Genomic DNA, 23619 nt, shown 5'->3' with positions numbered 1-23619 from the left:
TGTGTGTGTGTGTGTGTGTGTGTGTGTGTGTGTGTGTGTGACAGAGACAGAGAAAGAGGGAGAGAGAAAAAGAGAGAGAGAGAGAGAGAGAGAGGAGAGAGAGAGAGAGAGAGAGAGGGGTGGGGGGAGAGAGAGAGAGAGAGAGAGAGCGAGAGAGAGAGAGAGAGAGCGAGCAGATCAAGGAGCTCAATCCAGAATGATCCCAAATCATTCTGGGGATTAGGTGGTTCTGGGAATTAGGAAGACGTTGTGGGAGTGCAAAGGCAGCAAAGGGAAGTGGAGCGGAGATGGGGGGCACCGGGCTCGGCCTAAGCTGATGGCACAGTGAGGTAAGAGTTGGCCTTGAATTCAGATCCTGCCTCAGACACTTGCCCTGTGCACGAGCCACTTGGCCTCTGGGTCTGGGATCCCCATGGCAGCTGCTTCACAAGGTTCTTCTGAAAATTATGAGCCGAGGCTCTGCAGCCCTTAAAGTGCCAGGCCCAGTGTGAGTTGTTAGAACTGTTCCTTAGCATCTAGTTGGGATGGGAGAGCTTAGGAAGTTTACTTGCTGCCCAGCCTGTGGGAAAGGAGATTTTCTTCTAATTCTTCTGTGTGACTTTGGGTAAATTGAGTCAACTTCCCTGGGCCTCAGTCTCCCCATCTGCTAAATGAGGAAGAGGTGCTGGACGATCTCTAAGACCTCCTCCAGCCCCAGCACATCAATCACTGGCTCCACTTTCGGGGCTCCCGTTCCCTTTTCTGTAAAAGGAAGGAGCTGGGCCAGACTGCTATTCATCCTTCCCTCTCAAAGGGGACCATGGCAAGTGAATTGGGCTGAAGTGAGGCAGGGCTGGGCAAGGTCACCTGCCTCACTTTCCCCTCCAGAACCACCTAGGCCAGTGGCCAAAGGCAGCTCGGGATGACTGGCCCTGGCGGCCGAGGGGAGACCTTGACCTTTTAAAGCTAAAATCAGAAGAAAGGCAGTGAAATGTAGTAGAAAGAACACCGGACTTGCAGTCAAGGATACGGGTTCAAATCTGACCTCTGGCACATCTGCTTGGGTGATCCTAAGCAAGAAACTTAATTTCTAGGACCACAGGCTGCCAAGTAGAGACTGACCTTGATAGAAGGAATATTGTTAAATCTCTTTGTTTAACCCTTTTCCAGTTATGTTCTACTCTTCATGACCTGACTGGGAGCTTTCTCGGCAGACATACTGAAGTGGTTTCCCATTTCCCTTCTCCAGCTCATTTTACAGGGGAGGAACATGAGACAGACAGGGTCAAGGGATTTGCCCGAGGTCACATGGCTAAGTGTCTGAGGTCAGATTTGAACTCAAGTCTTCCCGCTTCCGGGTCCAGTGCTCTACCCGCTGGGCCATCTGTCCGCCCTGAAGTACTTCCCTACCCAAAGGAAACAGCCCCACAAATACTGTCCTAAAAGTCTTAGTGCAGTGGTAAACTTTGAAAACTTAAACGTGCATTTGTGTATGAGAGTGTGTGTGAGAGAGAGTATATGTGCCGATGAGTGTGAGGGGGGGTATAAGTATGAGTGAGTGTGTGAGAGAGAACTGTTGAGTGTGTGTGTGAGTGTGAATGTTTGAGAGCTTATGAACCAAGGGTGAGAGAGTCTGTGTGTGTTAGAGAGTGTGTGTGAGAGTGTGTAGGACTCAAGCTTGAAGGCACAGGACCTGAGCTCCAATCCTGACTGTTCCCTGTGTGCACCTGGACAATCACTCAAAGTCCGGGCCCGGCTTCCCACAGGAAAGCCCCGAGAGGCACAAGGTGACTCCTGGAGCTCTCCCGGCTCTCAGCCCCAGCCACGAGCCTTCTGATTCCCTCGCTCTTCTTCAGTGGAATAGAGAGCTGACCCTGAATCTAGGAAAACGTGGGTCCAGGCCTAGCCCTGGCACATCATGGCAACGTGACCCTGGTCAACTCACTTAACTCCTCAGGGATCGAGACAACTCTAAGTCTGGTTTTCAGGGAGGCTCTGGCCTGCATTGGGAGAGGGAGGTTTCTCACCGGAAAGGTCCCTGTACCAATGGAATCATAAGTACATTCATTCCTGTCCCTGTAAAGTCTGACTCAGCGCCACCTCCTCCAGGAAGCCTTCCCTGATCCCATCCCCTACAGTCACGGCCTTCCCCTTGGACCTTCCTCCAACACTGCTCGCAGCTCTCGGGTGGTCTCTGTCCATCAATGAGAGAAGTCTTAAGGAAACTCCCTCTTCCAAGACTGGCGAGGCTGCCCTCAGGACTCTAGAGCACTCTACGTACTTAAATGACTTGCCCACAGTCACAAACTCACTGTCAGGAGCAAGATTTGAACTCAGGTCCCCCTGGCTCTGAGGCAAAGCTCTCCAGGGGATACGCTGGGCTGTGACTCTTGGTCAGGCAGCAGTGGATAAAGTTCGGGGCCTCAGAGTCAGAAGAGATCAGAGTTCAAATCCAGCCTTCGGTGCCGGTTCATTGAATTTCTGTTTGCTTCACAGTTGCCTGGATTGTGAAATGAGCACAATGATGGCCCCTCCTCTCAGGGTCCTTGTGAGGATCACATTGTATTGAAAGCACAGGGCCTGGCTCAGGGAGCGCTGTCCAAATGCTGGTTCCCTCCCTTCCGCCTAGGACACTCCGTGTGACATGGCATAGCACAGTATCTGTCTGGGCTCCTTCGCACTGAGCTTGCTGACAGCAGGTACTGGGCCTAACTCAACGCCTTCCCCTAGCCACCTGTGGCTCGGTACACAGCAGGCGCTTAATAAAAAGCTACCGAATGATTTCCAAGCTCCAGTGACTCCCCAAAGCCATTGCCTCAGCTTGGTTCCTTCCCCCACGGCCTCGGCTCGCAGCCCTCACCCCCGTCGGAGTTTATTGCTTCAAGAATTCCTCGACCAAAAACCGTCTCCCCAGGAGACCAGTGCTCTGGTGCCGGGCCCTTCTGCCCCTCGCCAGCTTGGTCCACAGCCGCCAGACGCACCATCTGTCTCTGGGCCGCTCCTCAGAGCCCATCTAGCCTGGCAGGACCTGCTAGAGCTTCTGCTCTGAACGTAGCCCTCAAAAACCCAAGGTCACTTCCACATCCCAAGGCATCGGAGACGGGCTTCTAGTCTCTTTTCTTCCCTAACCCTCTGGCCGCCTTATTCTGAATTATTTCATGAATTATTTCTGACTTTGTCCCTGCAAGGAAGTGGGAAGAAGCCCTGGATATCAGCCACCTTTTTGTGTGACCTTGGGAAAACCCCATTCCCTGCTCCAAGCCTTATTTTTCTCACCTGCAAAATGAAGATAATTAAGGCAAAACTGATCTCCCAAGGGAGATAAGTGCTGTACTGAAGGCAACATTAATGCAAAATTAATTTATAATTAATGTAATTGATTTATGATGAGTGTAGTGCCCCACTTAAAAATCAGCTATTATTGTTACTCTCTCTTTTCCCTGGTAAATATTTCAACCTCTTTAGGGATCTGGGATTTCATTAGTGTGAGTATTCCTCCCCTGATTCAGGTGTGAGCCCCTCCAAGCTTTAGCAAATCCATCTTTATACTTTAGTAAATCCCTCTCAGCTGTAAAATGGGAATAATAATAGTAGCTACCTCCCAGAGACAGGGTTGTTGTGAGGATCGGTTGAGATGCTATTTGTGAAGCACTTAGTACAGTGCCTGCTTAGTAGGTATTTAATAAATGCATACTTTCTTCCTTCCTTCCCTTCCTCCCTCCTTCCCTTCCTCCCTCTCTCCCTTCCTCCCTCCCTCCCTCCTCTCTTCCTCACTTTTCTCTTTCCTTTCTTCCTCCTCTTCCTTCCTTCCTTTCTTTCTTCCTTCCTTTCTTTTTTCTTCCTTCCTTCCTTTCTTCCTTCCTTCCTTCCTTTCTTTTCTTTCTTCCTTCCTTCCTTTCTTTTCTTTCTTCCTTCCTTCCTTTCTTTCTTTTTTCCTTCCTCCCTTTCTTTCTTTTTTCTTTCTTTCTTCCTTCCTTCCTTCCTTTCTTCCTTCCTTTATCTCTCTCTCCTTCTTATCTCTCTCTCTTTCTCTCTCTCTCTCCTTCCTTCCTTCCTTCCTTCCTTGCCAAGCCAGAGCAGTTACAATAGCATTAATAAAGGTGAGGAGATAATCAGAGGTGGAAGAGGCTGATTCCTGAATCTTGTGATCCAATGTGACTCAAGAAGGAGACAGATCAGGGGATTGACATTGAGTATATGAGGGCATGAGAAAAGTGTCATGGCTCAAAAAAACACAAGAGAAAATTGTAAAAGGAAGCCTTAAAACCTAAGGTTCCCTGACCAGGCTCAAGGTAGCTAATGAGATCCAAGAAAGTCTAAGGACAGAAAGATTGTTGGAATATGGGCCAGGACTCATCAGAGTGACCTTGGTTATGGGGGCAGGGGTGCCTGAGAACCTGTAGCCTGTTGGTAGGAGCTGGCTCTGAAGGGGAACAGAAAGCAAGAGCAGCTTTAGGTAAAACCCCAAGATAGGAAGAGAAAGTTGAATGGGAATCAGAGAACTTAAGAGAGGGGAAATACCTTAGACCACAGGTTCAAAAATCTGGAAGAAAATATTTAGTCCAACTCCCTCCTTTTATAGGTGAGAAACTGAAGCCCAGAGGTTAAGTGAGTTCTGAGATCATATAGACAATAAACATCAGTGACAGGATTTGAACCCAGTCCCCTGCTTCCTGAGATAATGCTCATTCACCCAAACCATGCTGCTTCCAGGATCACATGATGCCATTCCCTCCTAGTAAGGGATGTGGAAACTAAAGCCCTACAAGAATAAGAGTTCCACAGATTTCCCAGAAGTGGGAAATGCCAAATCTAGTTGTGACAGACCATTTAGCCCAAATCCCTCATCTTATAGAGGAAAAAAAATCTAAGGTTCCAAGAAGTAAGGACAGAATGTAAACACCAGGAATGGGGACTTTCTCTTTGTATCTCCATTGCCTTGCACGGCGCTTGGCCCAGAGTACGTACTTATGGAACAACTGTTATTTTTACAAAGAAAATAGGGAGATGTGAATTTTCCACCAGATGGTAGGGCTCCAAGGGTAGCCATTCATAGGTCAACGGTAACGGCATCTAGGGTCTCCAGGGATGCGTGTCTCATTCATATTTTTTAAACCAATGATTGGAATCATGGCACTAATGATATGTTCATCAGATCTGCAGATGTGAAAGACAGCTGACCCACTAGAAGACTCCATTGGGAGCCAAAAAAGTCTAGACAAGTTAGTGCAGTGGGCTGAAGGTGGTAAGAAAAGTTTCAATAAACTGTACTCATAAACTTTGGTACAAAAATCAAATTCATAAGTACAAAGCAAGAGAGGCTTAGTTAAGCAACAATTCTTCTGGAAAAGATCTGGGAGTCTTAGTGGACCAAAAGTTCAATGTCAGTTAGCAAAGACATGTGGCCCTCCAAAATTTTCAATATGACCTTGGGCTGAAATAAGAGAATAGCATCCAGGAATAAAGACGTGCTATCTCTGAGTACTCTACCCTTGATCAGATCACACCTGAAGTCTTGGGTTCAACTCTGTGTACCCGAATTCAAAAACAGGACATGGACAGCCAGAATGATGAAAGCCTTTGCTGCTGATGAAGAAGAATATCAACTTAAGAAAATGGGAGTCTTATTCCTGGAGAAGAGGAGCTGGGTATGAGGGATGTATTCAAATATATGAAGAACTGTTGTTTTATTTGACCTCAAACGACAGAACTAGGGAGTGGAATAAAAATAGAAAGAATAAAGAGGAAAATGTAATACACACACACACACACACACACACACACACACACACACACTCCTAACAACTAGAGATTTTCAAAAGTAAAAGGGTTTCCATGGAGCTTTTCAGGCCGAGGCTGAATGACCATTTGCTAGGTATCTCTAGTGGAAATTTCTCTGTGGTAGAGGTAAACTAGATAAACTGAGGGCTCTCCTAACTCCCAGATTCCCTGGTTCTGGGGATGAGGTGACTTTCCCAACCTCGAAGAGGAGTTAAATGCCAGAGCTGGAATTGGAACTCAGAGTCCCTGGAAGGACGATTTTCCCACTAGGTCACAGCTGTTGATGGGCTTTGTCATTAGATCCAGGCTAAGGTTCCTGGTCCCCACGACTCAACAATTCTATGCCTTGTGAGCACGGCTTTTTTTTTTAAACTCCTTTCCCTTAATCACTAATAAAAATGTCCTGAAAATCTTGCCTACGCCTTGAGGGAGACATCACCCTGAAGCCCAGAGAAACTCTAGCATGGGAGGTAGCTCTGGTAGCAGCTTTGAGCCTGGGGCCTCCTTCCATTCTCTTTGTTCTCACTTCAGCTGGGTCTCTTTCTCCTCCTCCTTTTCCTGCTGAAGCGCTCCCTACTCCTTCCCTCTCTGCGCCACTCCTGGCTTTGTTTCCGCTCACCCCTCTGACCTCACCACCCCCTCCGAGTCCTCACTACTCCTTTCTCCGCAGCCTCTTCCCTCCCCCTCCGTCTCTCTTCTCTGCTGATCCGCTTTCTGCTCCCTCCTTCCCCAGCCTCACCCTCTCACCTCTGTCTCTCCTTCTTCTCCTCGGCTCCATCTGCCTCTTTGGGTTATTCCTTCTCCCTCCACGCCAGGTCTTCTTTCTCTACTCCTGCCCTCCATGCCCCTCCCGCCGACCCTTCCCCCCTTCCTCTTGGCTCCTTGGACCCTCACCTCCTCGGACTCTGCCGACCTCCTGGTGGACCACACGAACTCCATGACGGCCACAAAGACAGCGATGATGAGGCCACAGATGAGCACCACGAATATCCCACCGATGTTCTCCATTCCCAGCCCTGGAAGGAAACGGGGGAAGGGCCAGGGAGACACCGAGGCTTCAAGACGAGGTCGGGGGCTAGGGTGGGGGGGCGCTTATTTCAGGGGGTGTGGGAGGGGACACCGACCTTTGGCCCGATGGTCCTCCTCCTTGGGGCACCGGCCCCCCTCCCACCACTTTCGCTTTAGGATCTCCAACCGGTTGTTCTCTTGCAGTTGCAAGATAGCCAACGTGATCTCATCCCGGAATGGGGAGCCTGGAAAAGCAAAGGCGGCGTTGAGGGCCCTTCGGCTTCACAGATCCTCTCAGATTATCTCTCCCCAATCCCTAATCTTCCCCACTTTTAATTTTTCAATTTCCTCCCTAGCTCCTTTCCATCATGGCCTCCCATCCCTCTAGATTCTTCTGATAACTAGTATACTCATCCCTCCCTTGACTAACATTTCTTACTTTCTCCATTCTTTTCCTTTTCTTTTCCCCATCTCCCCATCTCCTATAATCCCAAACGTCTAATATTCCATAGCTCCCTCCCTCCCCTTCCATCTTCCTCTGTATCCCCATTCCTTCAATTTCCTTTCTTACTCCATCTCTCCAACCCAGAATCTCCCTGCATCCTTTATCCTTCTGTCTTGCAACCTTAATCAAACTGCCTATCTTCATCTCCAGCCTAGATGCTATAATCTCCATCGCCTCCAAATTCTCCGGATCTCCATCTTCCATCTCCACATTCCCTAACCTCCCATCTCCATCTAGATTCTTCCATTTTTTAATCCAACAGACGTTTATTAATTACCTACAAGATGCAAGGTTCTGTACTAAGTTGCCCATCCATGGGCATCACGCTAGCTATGTTGTGTAGAGACACCGGCTTCCCACTGTACAGCTGGCACAGCCCCCTGAGAAGCAGCATGAATACCTCTCCACTTGTGAATGCTATGTGTGTCTGCTCTTCCCACTGGTATCGCACTTATTTATGGGAGAACGTACCATATTTATGGGGCAGTTATTTTGTCACGACTGCTCTTAGTATGTCAATTTAATAAATGTCCGTGCTGTGAGTTAATTATGTCCCAGCTGAATAAAATAAAGGTAAACAGAGTGGTGGGAATCTGTGAACTGTACTTGTAGGTACATGGAATCACCTTTAACCTGTACTAATCAACCCTCCCCACTCAGGACCCAGCTTATGAGAATGTCAGGGACTGAAGTAGCCTAGAGTGGAATTACATGTTCATAGAAGTTACACTCTCTATAAGAACAAGTTCAAACTGTCTTCAAACAGTATCCCACTATTACACAATCCTTCTGTGGATTACATATGAAGAATATTACAGTACGTGTTTGGCTCTGTTGACAAAGAATTTCAAATGTCACATATTCTCCTCCCCCAAACCCTCTATGACCAACATGACAAGTAGTTAGCCAACCTCTGTTTGAAGCTGTCCATTGAAAAAGACTCCCATCCCTCTCGGGGCAATCTATTCTCTTACTGAATGGTTCTCATTTGTAGGAAGTTCTCCCTGTGTCAAGTCTAATTTTTCTCTATGCAACATTTACCTACTGCTACTGGCTTTCCCCTCTGGAAATGAAGAGAACAGGATCATAGAATCTGAAAGGATTTCTGAACCCTAATACAGAGCTTAACCTTTCTCCCTTCATAACACCTTTTTGCCTGAGAAATTTTTATACCACCCCAGGTAGAGAGGTAAATAAAAGAGATGTATGAACCAAACCTTTACTGATAATAAATCATAATTTTGTTATCCCCAATTCAGTTATAAGACCCCATATGGGGTCGCAACCACAATTTAGGAAGCTTTGACCTAGTCCAATACCTTCATTTTAAAATGAGAAGGCAGAAGTCCCGAAAAGATAAATTACTTGCTCAATATATCTTAGGTAAAAGAATTAGGATTCAAACCTAGGCCCTCTGACCCCAAATCCAGTTCTTATTTCTGCTTAACAGTCTTTGTGATGCTTAAAGATCATTATGTTCTTCTTCACCTCTCAATCCTATTTTTACTCTTACTACTCCTATGCCTCCATTTTCTGGGTCTCCCCATCCACACAGATCCATCTCCCAAGTCTCTCTAGTAATCTCTATCCACATTCTTCATTCATCCTTCCCACCTATTTCTACCCTCCGTCACCTCCCCATATTAATGTCTGTCCTATGAATTTGATTCAGTTCAACATTTTAAAGCATTGACCATGAAAATGATCCTGTTCTGGGAACTGAGAAAAGAAAGAAAAATGAAAGCCAGTTCCTGTTCCCACAAACCTTATGTTCCATTCACTTTCAGTCTCCATATTGCCATTCTTTAACCCCCCATCTCCCAAACCTAAATCTCTCTATTCCATGCTCTCCCCATCTTCATTCACCCCATATCTCCTCTCACCCCATTACTGCCAGTGTCCAAATTCACTTTTGATGATTACCACTTGTGTTGCCTTAAGCAAGTCACTTAAATTCTCTGAACTCAGTTTCCTCATATGTAAAATGTTGGGATTGGATTAAATAGCCTTTAAATTCTGAACCCATGATCCATTCCTTCCCCATCTCTTCCTCATTTTTATATCCTCCTATAACTCCTATAAGTGTAACTTCTCCCCCATAGTTCCCAAACGCCTGTTCCATATCTCAAAATCCCTATATCCCCTTTCCATCTTCAAGCCTCCATTTCTCCCAATGTTTCTTCGATCTACTCTACCATCTGTCAGTACCACATCTTCATACTGTCCTCTTTCTCCCACCCCTTAATCCCCCCACCTTGTGATCCCCCTATGTTCCTCATCTCCCCAACCCCGTACCCCTACTCAATGCCCACATTCCTGGCTGGGTCTCCATGCTAAGGCCCATGGGGCCATGGCGCACCCAGTGGCATGCCGATGCCATAGCCCTTGGTATCGAGGAGGCCCCCAATCTGGGTGAGGTTGCAGTTGAGGCGCCTGTGGTACTCATTCATGGTGGACTCCAACAAGAAGGCATAGCGAGAGTTGAGGACCCGGGCGATGCCCTCCTCCGTGCTCTTCACAAACACACTGGGCTGCTTGGACTGCATGTAGTTCCACATCCGCTGGTAAGTCTGGTATCGAGAGTTCTGGCCAACGTGGAGAGGTAAGGGAAAGGAACACCACGTGAACGCCATGGTTCTCTGCCATCTCTCAACCCCTCGCCCTTTATAAGCCCTTTCCTCTGACCTCCTTCTTCCTTTCAAGTCCTGCTCAATTTCTCCATCCATCCCTTCTCAACTAGAAAATATCTCTGGTTAACCCATTCCCCTATGTCACTTTAGGAGTCCATGAATTTGTTAATATTTTGATAACCTTGCTAAATAAAGTTATTTCTTTTTAATCCTATGTATTTTATTTTATATGTTCAAAAATATATAAGTTGGGGGGAAAAAGGTCTGTGAGTTTCATCAGGCTGACTGCCAAAGGGGTCCCTGATTCACACAAAAAAATCAGAATCTCCACCTTCCTTAGTAGCCTCTTGGCAATTTGGGGCTCTGGGCCAGAACATTTCTTTCTCATAATACTATGCTCTTCCCAAGGACAAGACCATGTATCTCCCTAAAACTAGGGAGGGTTCCCAAGGACTGTGCTACTTTTCCCTAGTTGGACTGAGGGAGTTCAGAGATTTCCCCATCAACCTTGGAGTTCCTAGAAGACATGACCCCATTCCCCACCTAAGGCATCTGAAGCCTGAGTTGTGTTCTCCTTCCTCAGGGCAAGGGTTAATGTTTAGGCTGTATTTTTTCAGATCAGAGTCTCCCCAATAGAGGGCCTCTTTCTCAGGATGGGGAGGGATGCCCCACTCCATCTCACTGGCCCATTGGAGGCCTTCCAGCTTGCCCCTGCCCCACCTCACATCCTCCACTTGCACTAGATTGGAGACTAGGTGGGGAGGAGCTAAATCTGCCCCACTCCTTCCAGGCATCCTCCAAGAGCTGTTCTTGGTGCTGAATCTGATCACCTATGATGGACACAGTTCCTCAATCAACTTAATTATGTTCTTCTCCAGGAGGGGCAGGGACTGAAAGAAGCACTGAGGAAGGGGACTGGGAAAAATGAGAGTAGGGGACTAGAGGGAACTCCATGGAGGTAAGCCACTGAAGAAGGAAGACTAGGAGATGCTGGGAACTGGGGAAGACATTGAGGCAAGGGTCTGAGGGTGACCACTGGGAGATTGCCTTAGGGAAAGAACTAGAAGACACTGGATGGGGGAATTGATAAATCACTAGAAGAGGGAGAACTTAGAAACAATGAGGGGAGGACTGAGAGCATATCAAAAGAGGGGGTGTAAGATATGGGGGAAGAAACTAGGGAAGTGGAAAATTAAGGACAGAGGAGAAAGTAGGGAGAGTGATGGAGACACTGAAGAGAAATAAAGCCCAGGAGTTGTTAAATTTTAAAAGTACCTGGAAAAAGGTCATGGTGGAGCCTGCATGGATGGTCCCATACTCAATATTGGTCTGGTCGGCCAAGTCATCAGCCGACTCGACTGGCACCTCCATTCGCTGCACGGTGAGAAAGGCCGCCAGGTTGGCCGTGTAGGAGGAGATGATGATGAGGGTGAAGGCCCACCTGGTGGGAGGGGGCAGTGACTCGCCCAAGTTTCCCTGTCCTGGAAGCATCAGACCCCAGGCTCCTGGACTCTTAAGTCCTCTACTTGCTCTCCCCAATTCCCTAGGACATGAACTTCGGGGATCATGCATAACCCATCCCAGGGATAGTTTTATCCCAACAGGGATTTTCTGGTGATGTTGTTCCTTCAGACTAATATGGAAAGAGCCATGGGTTCTGATCCATCTGATTTTTGTCCTCTCAGCAACTCAGTTTCCTCAACAGCTAATTGGACTTCATAAAGTTTAAGGTTCCACCCAGGTCTGCAATCCTATATTCTAGGTCCTAAGATCCTCAAGGTTCTGACACTCCCCATTGTAAGGACCCGATCACCTTTACCATTCTATTTTCTAAGGTCTCTTCCAGCTCTAATATTCTGTTCTATGTTCTGAGATCCTTCTCTGAACTGACCTTCTCTCCAATCCCTCCCAGTCCTAACACTGTATGATGGAGAATTTGTCTAGATCCCTCTGCAGTATATAGGAGCAGGCTATCAGGAAGGTTGGATCCTGTGCCCAGAACTGTCCCTGGTATGCTATGGGTGACTGAGTGATTTATTCTCCCTCTTTGAGGGAAATGAATAGATTTTCCCAACTCTATAAAATGAAGATGCAGCTAATGGCCATCTCTAATTGACTTTTAAACTGCTCAGCTATCCCAGCATCCCTCCACACCGAGCCCACCCCGCTCCCCTGGCCCACTCCATCACCCATTTTGATTAGTGCCCTCACCAGACCCCGCTGACACATCGAGTAGAAAGTGCCCGGGGCATGATCTCCGAGCCCTGCTGCATGAATCCCCCGACGGGGAACCACAAGCTGTTGCCCAGAGTATACTGGTTCTCCACCACATGGGGACGTGCTCGGAGGCACGGGTGAGGGTTATACCACTCATAGGGGCTCAGCCTGCAGGAACATGGAGAGATGGGCCATGGCAGAGACAAGGACCGGCAAGCAGACATACAGGCAGAAGGACAGATGGAAAGATAAGCAGGCAGGTTAGGAGGGGGAGCCCTGGAGGTGGGGGAAGGGCATGGATGGTGCTTAGGGACCCAGGAATAGGAAAGAGACAAGGAGGGAGAGAGACAGGAGAATGACATCAATCAATAAGGAAAGAGATGAGAACAAGGATAGACAAAAGAAGGGCAGTGACAGAAACAGTAAGAGATTGAAAGGGAAGAGATGAGAGAGAGAGGGGGGGTGGGAGAGAAAGAAAGGAGGGGGGAAGAAAGAAGAGGAGAAAGAGGGGGAGGGAGGGAAGGAGGGAGGAGAAGGAAAAAGAGAGGAGAGGAGAGAGAGAGAGAGGGAGGGGAGGAGGAAGGGAGGGGGAGGAAGGGAATGGGGGAGGGAGGGAAAGAGGGATATGGCTTAGGAAGAAGGATAAAGACAAAGACAGAAACTTGAGATATGCAGTTGGGGAAGAGGGAGGCATTGACCAGGGCAGGGACAAAGAGGTGGAAAATAAAAAGGAAGATGACAGAGATAGATTGACAGGAAAATTACAGGAAGAGAACAGAAAGGAACAAAGAAGTAGAGAGCAGGGACTGATAGAAAGAAACAAGGAGAGACCAGATTAAGGAGGAAACAGAAGAAAAGACAAAGTTAAAGAGAAAAGACAGGGTCAGAAGCCCAGGAAAACCAGTCGGGGCAAAGGAAAAGGGAAGGGATTGGAAGGGGCTGAGAGCGGCCAGGGTGCCGGCAGCACAGAGGCTGAGGAACTGTATGGGGCAGAGGGGGGGAAGGAGGTGGGGCGATGCTGGCTGAGATGGGAGGGCTCAGGGCAGGGGCAGAGCTGGAGAGAGCCTGGGGCCAGGACAAGAGACAGAAAGGGGGGTCGGTCCAGGCAGACAGAGACACAGAAATAGGATCCAGGCCTCACCTGGCTGCCAGGAAAAGGACACAGCTAACAGCCAGGTAAGCCAAGAGCATGAAGAGCCACACAGCAGGTGAGAAGGGATCGAGGAAGGAGAAGTAGCCAGGCTTTCGACCCTGGGGCAGGGGGGAGAGAGCCAGGTGTCAGCCATCCTAGTGCACACTCCTTCAAGAATACAGGTGACTTCCTCTCTGATCCCCCCCCCCCTCACACACACACACACACACACACACACACACGCACGCACACACTCCCCATGGAGTACCCCAATCCCAATCCCCTACCTTCTATTCCCCGGGGAACTCAAGCATCCCAACCCCCAAGTCTGCACTTCCTCAGAAATCCAGACACAGGGTGACCTGGCCCCAGGGGCCCCTACCATGTGCACTCTGTAGAGGATGCTGATCCCAAGGGTCATGAAGGGTTTGGAGAAGTCTATGACCTTCTCCCGCTCGGCTGTGATAGTGAACGCGGCCACTGCCAGGTCTGCTTTCTGCTGGGGACATGGGGGTGAGAGACAGACAGACAGAGATAGAAGGGGGAGGAAAGCCATACACAGAGAAAGAAAATGAGAGGCAGACAGAGACCCAAAGAGAGTCAGGCAGGGGCAGAGAGAAGACACACAGATTGAGACAGAGACAAGGAGAGACAGAAAGAGAAGGAGAGACAGAGAGACAGACAGAAGAGACACAGAGACAGAGACAGACACACACAGAGACAAAGACAGGCAGAGAGAGATTTTCAAAGCAAGATGGGGAAACAGAAATGAGAGGCATAGAGACAGAGACAGAGACAGGAAAGTTAGAAATAAATGTGAGAGAGGGAGAGAGAGACAATGTGAGATCAAGAGAAACAACCCCGGAGGCAGATGTTTGGGTGGGAAGTGAGGAAGAGGAGAAACGGCTCATTGGGAGTCCGGGAAGACCTTCCCACACAATCCCTGGTCCCCCATCCTGCCTGAATTCTTGCCCCAGTTTCCCCTAAGGACTTTGGTCTCTTGTCTCCATTTCCTGTGTCTGGACAACCGGATTCTTCTCCAACCGTTTGGCTCTGCTCTAACTCTCGCCTCATTCAGGGACTTCCCAAGGTTTCTCGAGTCCCTTGATACTCATTTTCCTCATCCTGGCACTGAAGACCTTCGAAATCACTCTTAATCATCCCACCTGGAACACCCTTTCCACTCTTATCCACTTTTCCAAGTCATTTCCCCAAATGAGAAGATTGGACTGAAAGATCCTCAAGGTTCCTCCCACTTCTGACATTCCCAGCTCCAACATTGCCTTCCACTTTCTGCATCCTTGGCTCCATGGCTATTTTTGCTCACTCTCTGTCTCTCCCCTCTCCCTGCACTCACCCCCAATCACCGGTCCTCCTTTCCTCCCTCTTTTCCTCCCTCCCTCCCTCTCTCTCTCCAAGAGCTCCCCCTGCCCCATACCCGGTTGATGAGCTCCCCAACCATTCCGGTCCAGGAACCATTGGGCTCCGGTGCCCCATACAGCCCATCTTCTACTAGTCGAAGTCGGAATCGAAAACGAAGCAACTCCGCCAGCTCTCGGAGCATATCCACACAGAAGCCCTCAAAGCGCTCATTTCCTGACAGAGACTGGAAGTTGGGCCTTCGCATGACGTATGGATTTTCCTGGGGAAGAGGGAGGGGGAAAGGGGGTGAATGCTCAGAGCTCAAGGCTCCAGAATCAAAGATAAGATAAAAGCGTGTTCGATCAGAAGTGGAGAACCCACAATTATCGATCAAGAACTTAGGATCGGGGGTCAAGGACCTGGGATGGAGATTCAGGGATTACCCAAGAAAGAGCAAACAAGTTATCAGGGACTGATCATGGACTAGAAATCACCTAATTAGAGACACAGAAAAATAAAAGGAAAGACCCCAGAGAAGCAATAGGAAAGAACTTCAGGGTCTGGGGTGAGCATCCCAGGGGCAGGACCTGTTTCCTTCACAGAGTAATTGGCTGGAGATACCAAGGAGTTCTGCAGTTCTATAGACATGGTTCCTGGGAAGCAGACCTGCCTAGAAATCTAAAATTCCGTTTCTCCCAAGCTCTGCTTCCCCCCAGTCAAAGACCCCTCCCTCTCCTCCCTCTTACCAAGATGGTGGTGACCACCAGGGTCTTATTGGCTAAGGTCTGGGAAAGGTTGATGTCCAGGGTGGTAGCGTTCATAGCCAGAGTTCGATTGGAGTACCACACCCCGATCTGGAAGGAGGAGAACTGGTGAACGCCGAAGGGTTCAAAGCCGCCCCCCACGACCCCCCACGACTCTGAATCTTCAGGGACCCCCGCATCTGGGCCCCAGGTCCATGTCTACTTCGGTTCCAGCTCCTCCTTCCCAGGAACTGCAGCTCAGGAACCGTGGCCCCACTCACCTCCCGATGGCCCTCTCGGGACTTCTCTAGGATCCGCAGGGTATAGTTGGTCCGTTGACCTTTGCTGTTGAACTCAACTCGCCCAGTCAGCCCATCATACTCTACCTAGCCAGGGAGGGGAGGCCGGGGAGGGGACAGGCACGGAGGGCAGAGCAGAGGGAGGCAGGAGAGAGAAGACCAATGGAAGCAAAAGACAGAAATATGCCCAGAAGCGTCAGAGGAACAGAGGAAGGGGGAGACAGAGGTGCCCGGAGGCAGAAAGAGAAAGAGGGGGACAGTCCAGGAAAACAGTAAGAGGCCAGCAGAGGGATAGAGACCCGGCGGGAAGGAAAGAACGTGGAAAGGAAGCAGGAGGAAGAGACAGAGACCAAAGCAGAGCGATGGGGGTGGGAGAGAGAGGGAGATGTCCAGAGAGGAAACCAGCCAGGAGTGATGGGTGAAGAGGGAAGCAGACAGAGACAAATGAACAGAGAAGGAGGATAGGGAAATCCAAGCAAAAAAAGGGGGGAAAAGGACCGAGAGATTGGTAGAGAAACAGGGAGGGAAGGTGAGGCAGAGAACAAATGAAGCCCAGAGAGAGGCACAGAGAGAGGAAGATGGAGGCCAACGGAGAAAGGGAGAGAGAAAGGGGGAAAACAATAGAGACAGAAAGGTGCAGGCAGTTAGACCAGGGAGACAGACGTCAGGGGAGTAAGATCCCCACCTCCATCCTCACCCCCGGAGGTCCACAGGAGTTCGAAGCACAGTCACAGACACAGAAACAGGAATGTCCAGGAGGAAGAGACAGCGTCAGGGAGGCACAGGCCACGAGGGACCGAATTACAAATACGGATGGAGACAAACAGAAAATGAGATGGGGAGATCCAGAGACAGAGACAGAGTCGTACCCAGAAAGCCCAAGACACAGGGGGTGCGGCCAGGAAAGAAAGGGGAGCAGGGATGGGCACACAGCAGCCTTCCCCCCTTGCCCAGCCCCAGGCCCACAGCATCCGAGTCCCCATTCTGCCAGCTCACCATTCGAAGGTAGTTCATGAGGCTGGTCCCGTGGGGCCAGATATTGGAGGAGGTGCAAGCCAGGGGTTTTACGCCGATCTCCTGGCTTCGATTCAGCTCCCTCACAGCACTCACAACCACATGCACGGCATCAAACATTAGGGCTGCAGACAACTGGAGGAGGGGAGAAAATGGAACAGGAGGGCTCGACAAGGACAAAGCCCAAGCTAAGCTCCCAACCTCCTGCTCTTCCCTGAGGGCTTCAAAGCCTCCCCTTTCATGTGCTTTTCCTCTTTCTCTTTATCTCTTCTTCCCGCCTTCCATCATTCTCTTTCTCTTATCTGTCTCCCTATTTCCCTCTTTTTTTTCTCTTCATTTCTTCTGTCTTTTCTTATCTCATCCCCTTTGCCTCTTTCTGTTTCCATCACTCTGAAGCCTTCCCTTCCCAACCCTCTTCTGTCTGTCTGTCTCTTAGGCTCTGTCTGCCTCTATTCCTGCATTCCCGTCAGTCTCGTTCCCTGTCTCTCCTCTCCATCCCCATGTCTCCATGCCTCTATTTATTTTTATGGTTCTATTTGTTTAACTGTATGGCTTCATATCCTGGTCTCTTTCTTTCTGCCTCCATCTTTTTGAAATGAAAATGTATTTTTTTTCATTTAACAAATTATGTTCTCTCCCTTACACCTCTTCCCCCCCTCCCCCGGAAAAAGAAAAGGAAAGGAAAGGAAACTCCTTATAATAATAGATATTCCATCTCTGTACTTCTGTTTTTCTTTTCTCAGGTCTTTCAGATCAGCTGTTCCATGGAATGAAGGCGAGGGCAGAGTTATTTCTGTTTCTTGGGATGTGTCTGTATATATATGTGTGTGTACACACACACACACACACACACACACACACAAAATCTCATTTGGATGAGACTGGGTTCTGCCTGTATCTATCTCAGGAATTGTGTGTGTGTGTGTGTCAGAAAGAGAGACAGACAGACAGACAGAAAGAGACAGAGATAGAGAGACAGACAGAGAGACAGAGAGAGAGAGAGACAGAGAGAGAAAGAGAGAGAGAGACAGAGACAGACAGAGTTAGAGAGAGACAGAGGCAGAGAGACAAAGAAAAAATAGAGACAGAGAGGGAGACAGAAAAAACAAAAACAGACAGAGAAAAAAAGACAGGAGGGAGACAGACAATAACAGAGACACAAAGGTCGGGGATGGGTGCACCTGCGTGTTTCTGCCCGTGTCTCGTGTCTGTGTGTAAGTGTGTGAGTGTGAGAAGCGGCGCAGACAAGAGGCTCACCGCTGGACCAGGATACATGCTAGCCTCACAGTTCTCCCGCCAGGACATGTTGAGGCTCCGAACAAACTCCAGGTAGAAGGGATGGGATGTGTTGAACATGGAGAAGCCCAGGATGTTGGATGAGTCCTCCACAATGCCGTCCAGGTGAAGGATAGGGAAATCCTAGGGGCAGGATGGGGGGAATCAGGTCAGAGCCTGAGAGGGGAGAGGCAAGGCTCAGAGAGGGAGACCTGAGGCCTGGGGACAGAGAAGGGGAGCTCGGGACCTTGCAGAGGAAGGCTCAGGCCCCAAGAACAGGGAGTTTGGAAGTCATAGGAAAGAGAACGAGCCTCCAAATCTAAGGCAGGGAGCGAGAGCTCCAGCTTTGGAAGGGAGGGAAGAAGCCGAGGGGCGGGAGGTTGATAACTGGTGGGCAAAGGCAGGGGCAGAAGGGGGACTCACCATGGTTGTGAGGATGTATTTATAAAACGCTGAGGTCATCCCCAACTCTGAGGCCTGGAGGGAGAAGAAAGCATGGGGCGAGGAAGACAGAGACCGAGACAGAGCCATACAAATGGAGACACCCAAGGGATGGACGTAGAAAGGACGGAGAGAAAGACCAAACAGGAACCAAGAGAGGCCCAGGCCCAGGCACACAGACAGTTAAAACCAAGGGCAAAATCTGAGGGACCCCAAAATAGAGAGATGGCAGACGGGAGCCCAGACGCAGGTTTAGGGGCTGAGACACACAGAAGGCGGGTAGAGCCGCTGGCACAGGGATGGGGTGGGGGCCCATGGGGCCGGCTGGCAAGCTCCCTTCCGAGCCCCCTGAGAGTCTAGGACGGGGAAGAGGGATTTCAAGGATCAGGGAAGTGCAGAGCCTGGACTCCAGGGGCTCCCAAAGACCACCCAGAAAGCCAAGATCAGCACTTGCATTTGCACCTGCTTCCAATTTCCCCCAGCCTTCTCTTTTACATCTTTCCTTTTTCCTTCTTTTTTGTTCCCTTCTGCACCTCAGTTCCTTTCCTTAGTGCCTCTTACTGTTTCCATGCTATTCTTGCCCTCTCTTTGTTTCCCCTTTTCCTTCTTAGTCTTCCTCTCTGTGTCTTGACCTTCTCTTTGTCATTCAATCTTCCCTTCTCTCTCAGTTTCTTCTCCTCTGTCTTTCCTCCCCCCCCCAGCTCTGTCTCCCTTCTATCCCTCTATCCCTAGTCTCTATTCCTCATTTCCCCTGCCCCCAGAGCTCCCCTTCTCTTCTCCTCAGTCTCTCAACATCTCCACTCTGTCTCTCCATGTTCCCTAATTCTCCATCTATCTGCCCCTCTCAGTCCCTCTACAGAATCACAACATCTCAGATTCAGCAGGACCTCTAAGGCCATCCAACCTAACCTGCTCCAACCCAAGAATTCTCTCGATTCCCATTAAGTAATCATTCAGCTTCTGCTGGCTGACCTCCGGGGACTGAGAATCCACCACCTGGGGCAGTCAATTCCCCTTCAGGCCACTTCTTATTATTAGGAAACGTTTTCTCCCAAATCAGTCTTAGCCATCTCCACCCACTGCCTTCAGCTCTCTCCCCTGGGGCCAAGGGCAGGAAGTCTATATCACCTCTTCTACACAACGGCCCAGGTAGTGAGTATGGAGACCCCTCCCCATCTCAGCTTTCACTTCTCCCACAGTCAGAAAGTGCCGGTTAAATACAAATAAAAACCAAGAATCCTCTGTAAAGATCCCTCCAGGCTATATATCGACTTAGAAATCCACCGTGTTAACACTTCTTTGTTCTATTGTATTTTTATTTATTTTGTTAAGTGTTTCCCAATTACATTTTAATCTGCTTTGAGCTGGAGGTGCAAATGCTGCTGTGGGAGTTGTGTTTGTTATCTCTGGTCTAAATGGCTTTCACTATCCCCATCATTCAGTCTGTCAAAGTCTTTCCTAGAACATGGTATCCAGAACTGAGAACTTTTGACACTTTCATTTGGTTTTTGGGATGCTAAAATCCCTGAATCACAGACTGTTATCATCTAGTCACAGTTTGTCCTTGAATCTTGGACTTAAGACTTTGAAGATCCAAGTTAGATTGTGAATCTGGGCATGTCACTTAACCTTGATCTGCCTCAGTTTATTCATTTGTAAAATGGAGATAATATGCCTTCCTACCTCCCCAGACTTCTTGTGAGGATTAAATAAGATATTATTTTCAAAGTGCTATATATGTGGAGTGCTACATGAATATTAGCTATTATTCTTATTTATCTTGATTATGTGAAATTTTATTCAATTAAACTCACTATTCTAATCTGTCTAAATCTTTTTGGATCCCATTCCCTTAGGTCTCGCTACTAGTTTTGAGTCTTCTGCAAATTGGATGAGGATGCAAACCATGAATTCAGAATATTAATGGATTTTAAAAAATACTAAACAGCACAGTGTCGAGCATAGATCTCTAGTAGTGCCTTCATTAAAAATCTCCCTTCAATCCCTGTGCAACAAAAGAACTGTTCGGTTCTGCACACATATATTGTATCTAGGATATACAGCAACATATCCAACATATCTAGGACTGCTTGCCATCTAGGGGAGGGGGTGGAGGGAGGGAGGGGAAAAATCGGAACAGAAGCGAGTGCAAGGGATAATGTTGTAAAAAATTACCCGGGCATGGATTCTGTCGATATAAAGTTATTATAAAATATATAATAAAAAAGAGAAGAAAAAAAAAAGAAATCTCCCTTCAAGCTGACAGTGATCTCTAAATTGTCTTTCAGCAAGTTCTAAATCTTATATTCTCTCTGACCCTCTGTGTTTTTTAGTCTTGCTCCTTATCGTCACTAAATCAATTGTCATAAGGACAGCTAGCCACCTTTTACAGTGAGCATTAGGGCGGGCAAAGCCCTTTACACACATAAGGTCATTGAATCCTCACAATAACCCTATGCTCTTCTTATCATCCCTATTTTACAGATGAGAAAACCGAGGCTGAGAGACTTGCCCATCATCATAGAGCTATACGTTTCTGAGACAGAATTTGAACTCGGGTCTTCCTGATGCTACATCCAGCACACTGCTCTGTCCAGCACCATCTAGCTGCCTCGGCCATCAGCTGGCTCACGTCTCTCCAGCGCGTCCTCAAAAATATCAAATATTTTGCCAAAAAGTAAACGATTCAGAGATCCCCTGTCAGTCTGCGCGCTGTCGGAGAAAGGCAGAGGGGCTGGTGGGTGTGGACGGTTGCTCATGAAACCAGCCTGATTGATCCCCGCTTCCTTTTCTGGGTGCGCACCAACCGCCCTCTCTCATCCGAGAGCATGACCAGAAACTGAACCGAAGAGCCCTGGTCGGTGGTTTCCGGACTCCCCCCTTCCGTCCTTGGAAACCCGGCCATCTCCCCTTCTCCATCCCTGCGGGGTTCCTTCCCGAAGATCTCTCTCCCTGCTCCCTCTCTTTCCTCCCACCTCCCCTCTGTCTGCCCCTCAGTCGGGTCCCAAGCTACTTTTTTCTGCCGTCTTTCACGTCCGTCATTTCATGTTCACGTCAGCCCGGGGGAACGGGGCCAGCGGCGCCATTTTTGGGGTGAGGAAAATGATCCTCGGCAAGGAGAGCAGCGAGTCCGAGCCAGGAGCAGGAGCGGCTGCCCTGAGCTCTCCCCCGGCCTTTTTGGGGGTAGCGGCTCCTGGGTGAGCCCCAAAGTCCGGGGCCGAGGGGAGAAAGTGGACATTTGTGGGGGGAGTCACCGACCTTCTTGAGGATGAGGTGAGAGATGGAAGCGTTGGCGTCGATGATGATGGTGGAGACCTTGTCGTCCCGGATTTCCTTGAGCAGAGGTGTGGGGTCCCGGCTTTCGTCGAGCATCCGGACTGACAGCGTCTCCTTGGAGATCAGGAAGCCTCGGACCAGCTCCTCCAGTCTCAGCAGGCCTAGGGGAGAAAGCGATGGGGTCTGGGCTCAGGCCTCCCGGAGACCGGCCCAGACCCTGAGGGGGCTGGAGGGGAGGCTGGGTCTGGGGGGGTCTGGGGGCCCGAGCTCCCCCAACGGAGAGACTGAGGAAGCCCACGGGGAGGAGGAGGGCGCTGCTGGGTCCCCTCCCTCACACTCCGCCTTGGCACAGATGAGGCTGGCTGAGGGATAGTTGAAGGATTTGAGGATTCGGGAGACAGCCAGACTGACGTCCTCATTGCTGGGGTAGAGGCTGACAGAAGCAAACCGAAGGTACTGGAGCCGGGGGGTCTCCTCTGGGCCCACCTTGATGTGGGGGATCTGGAGAAGGGGACAGAGAACGGTCTGTACCTCCCTCCTCGGCCCTGTCCCCCTTTCCTCCAGCCGCCCCTCGGCCCCTCACCTCCTTCTCCCCGCAGATGTGGCTGACGATGGAAGCCGATGCCGGACTGGAGGAGGGTCCCAGCACCGACACGACCCCCTTGGGCAGGATCTGGCACACTTGAGAGGGTAGAGAGGGAAGCTCCCATGAGGCACAGGCCCCAAACCCTGCCCCCTCCCCCCTTCAAGGGAGCCTTGACCCTCCCTTCTCTGGGACCCCCCTGGGGGGGCCACCGACAAAGAAACTCCCATGTCTTGGTTCCCAAGTGAAGTGTCGCCTCTCAAGTTCTGACTTGCTGGGGGCCATTCAGACCCACTGGGGCCCACGGATGGCTCCTTGGGGTGTCCCTTCAGCCCAGGGACTGAGGAGTCCCTCTCCCCCTCAACTTAATCTGCATTTTTAATGAATAACTGGTCAAAAGGGGACCCGGTGGCGAGAGTTGAGGAAGAGAAAGCCTGAGCGGCAGAGAAAGGAAGGGAACCCTCGGGAAGTCTGGGGGACAGAGAGAAAGCAGGCCTGGGGCCCTGCCTTGCTCCCTCTGTGGTTGGGGAAGCCCTCGGTCCCCCCGCCCCAGGCCCAGGCCTCGACCCCGCTCACTGGTGTCCGTAGTCTCGTACTGGCTGTCTCTCTGGAGCTCAAAGATGTCCACCTCCACGCGGGCCTTGGCCGGGACTTCGATGATCCCGTTGATCTGTTCTCGGGCAAGGGCCAGGGCCAGGCGCTCTCCTCGGCCACACACGGTCTGGTCGTCCAGGATGGCGGCTGTGGGGACAGGAGGCTGGGAGACCAGAGGCCCCGGGGAGGCGGCCCTCGGGCTCGGGGTGCCCAAGGCCCTGTAGGGGCGGGAGGGGGGGCAAGGACTCCCGGATCCCTTAGCACCGAGAGCTGGTGGATTAGGGTTCCGAGGCTCTGGGGGAGGGTGGTCAGGGCTGGGAGAAGGAATCCTGGGGGCCCGGGAGGTCCGGCTCCTGAGGGGGGTCCCAGCTGGGGGTGGTCAGAGGTCAGGTCTCTGGGCACCCGAGGAAGCAGGAGCTTATCGATAGTGGCGGGGCTGCTCAAAGGCAAGGGGCCGGACCCCGAATGCCCGGTCTGGGAGAGGGCAGGGCAGGGAGTGAGGAGGCAGGGGCCTGAGCTGAGAGAGCCGGGGGTCCCTGGGAGGGGAGAGGGCTGGGGGAGGCCTCACCCATGCGCAGGGAGGACAACACCTGATGGCTGGGGTGGGCAAAGGCAACAATCAGCAGTAGCAGCAGCTCCGCCGGCATCTTCCTCCCCTCCTCATGGAGAAGCTGCTGCCCGAGGCCCCCACGTACCACCTGAAAGCAAAGCCCATTCCCAGGTCTCCAGGGCCGAGGGCCCCGGGGCACGGGGGGAGAAAGTCCCGGAGGGCCCTGCAGA

General features: G+C 50.2%; 1 protein-coding gene across 1 annotated transcript in view; it reads right to left on the bottom strand.

Moving 5' to 3' along the window:
• Positions 1 to 23619, bottom strand: part of GRIK5 (glutamate ionotropic receptor kainate type subunit 5) — a 33443-nt gene that overhangs the window by 2621 nt on the left and 7203 nt on the right. The window contains exons 2-19 of the mRNA XM_051989520.1: positions 23408 to 23537; positions 22822 to 22986; positions 22246 to 22343; positions 21998 to 22163; positions 21645 to 21823; positions 18369 to 18422; positions 17928 to 18089; positions 16653 to 16805; positions 15639 to 15743; positions 15361 to 15468; positions 14691 to 14894; positions 13635 to 13748; positions 13262 to 13371; positions 12115 to 12288; positions 11179 to 11344; positions 9633 to 9858; positions 6885 to 7013; positions 6655 to 6776 (exon numbers count right to left, since the gene is read on the bottom strand). Coding sequence (XP_051845480.1) covers positions 6655 to 6776; positions 6885 to 7013; positions 9633 to 9858; positions 11179 to 11344; positions 12115 to 12288; positions 13262 to 13371; positions 13635 to 13748; positions 14691 to 14894; positions 15361 to 15468; positions 15639 to 15743; positions 16653 to 16805; positions 17928 to 18089; positions 18369 to 18422; positions 21645 to 21823; positions 21998 to 22163; positions 22246 to 22343; positions 22822 to 22986; positions 23408 to 23486 — 2514 coding nt within the window. The 5' untranslated portion in view covers positions 23487 to 23537. The remainder of the gene's footprint in view (positions 1 to 6654; positions 6777 to 6884; positions 7014 to 9632; positions 9859 to 11178; positions 11345 to 12114; positions 12289 to 13261; positions 13372 to 13634; positions 13749 to 14690; positions 14895 to 15360; positions 15469 to 15638; positions 15744 to 16652; positions 16806 to 17927; positions 18090 to 18368; positions 18423 to 21644; positions 21824 to 21997; positions 22164 to 22245; positions 22344 to 22821; positions 22987 to 23407; positions 23538 to 23619) is intronic.

This window comes from Antechinus flavipes, chromosome 3, assembly GCF_016432865.1.
Source record: "Antechinus flavipes isolate AdamAnt ecotype Samford, QLD, Australia chromosome 3, AdamAnt_v2, whole genome shotgun sequence".
In the NCBI taxonomy this organism is placed as follows: Eukaryota; Metazoa; Chordata; class Mammalia; order Dasyuromorphia; family Dasyuridae; genus Antechinus; species Antechinus flavipes.
The sequence above is the reverse complement of the archived record's forward strand: the minus strand, read 5'-3'. Positions and strand labels throughout refer to the sequence as shown.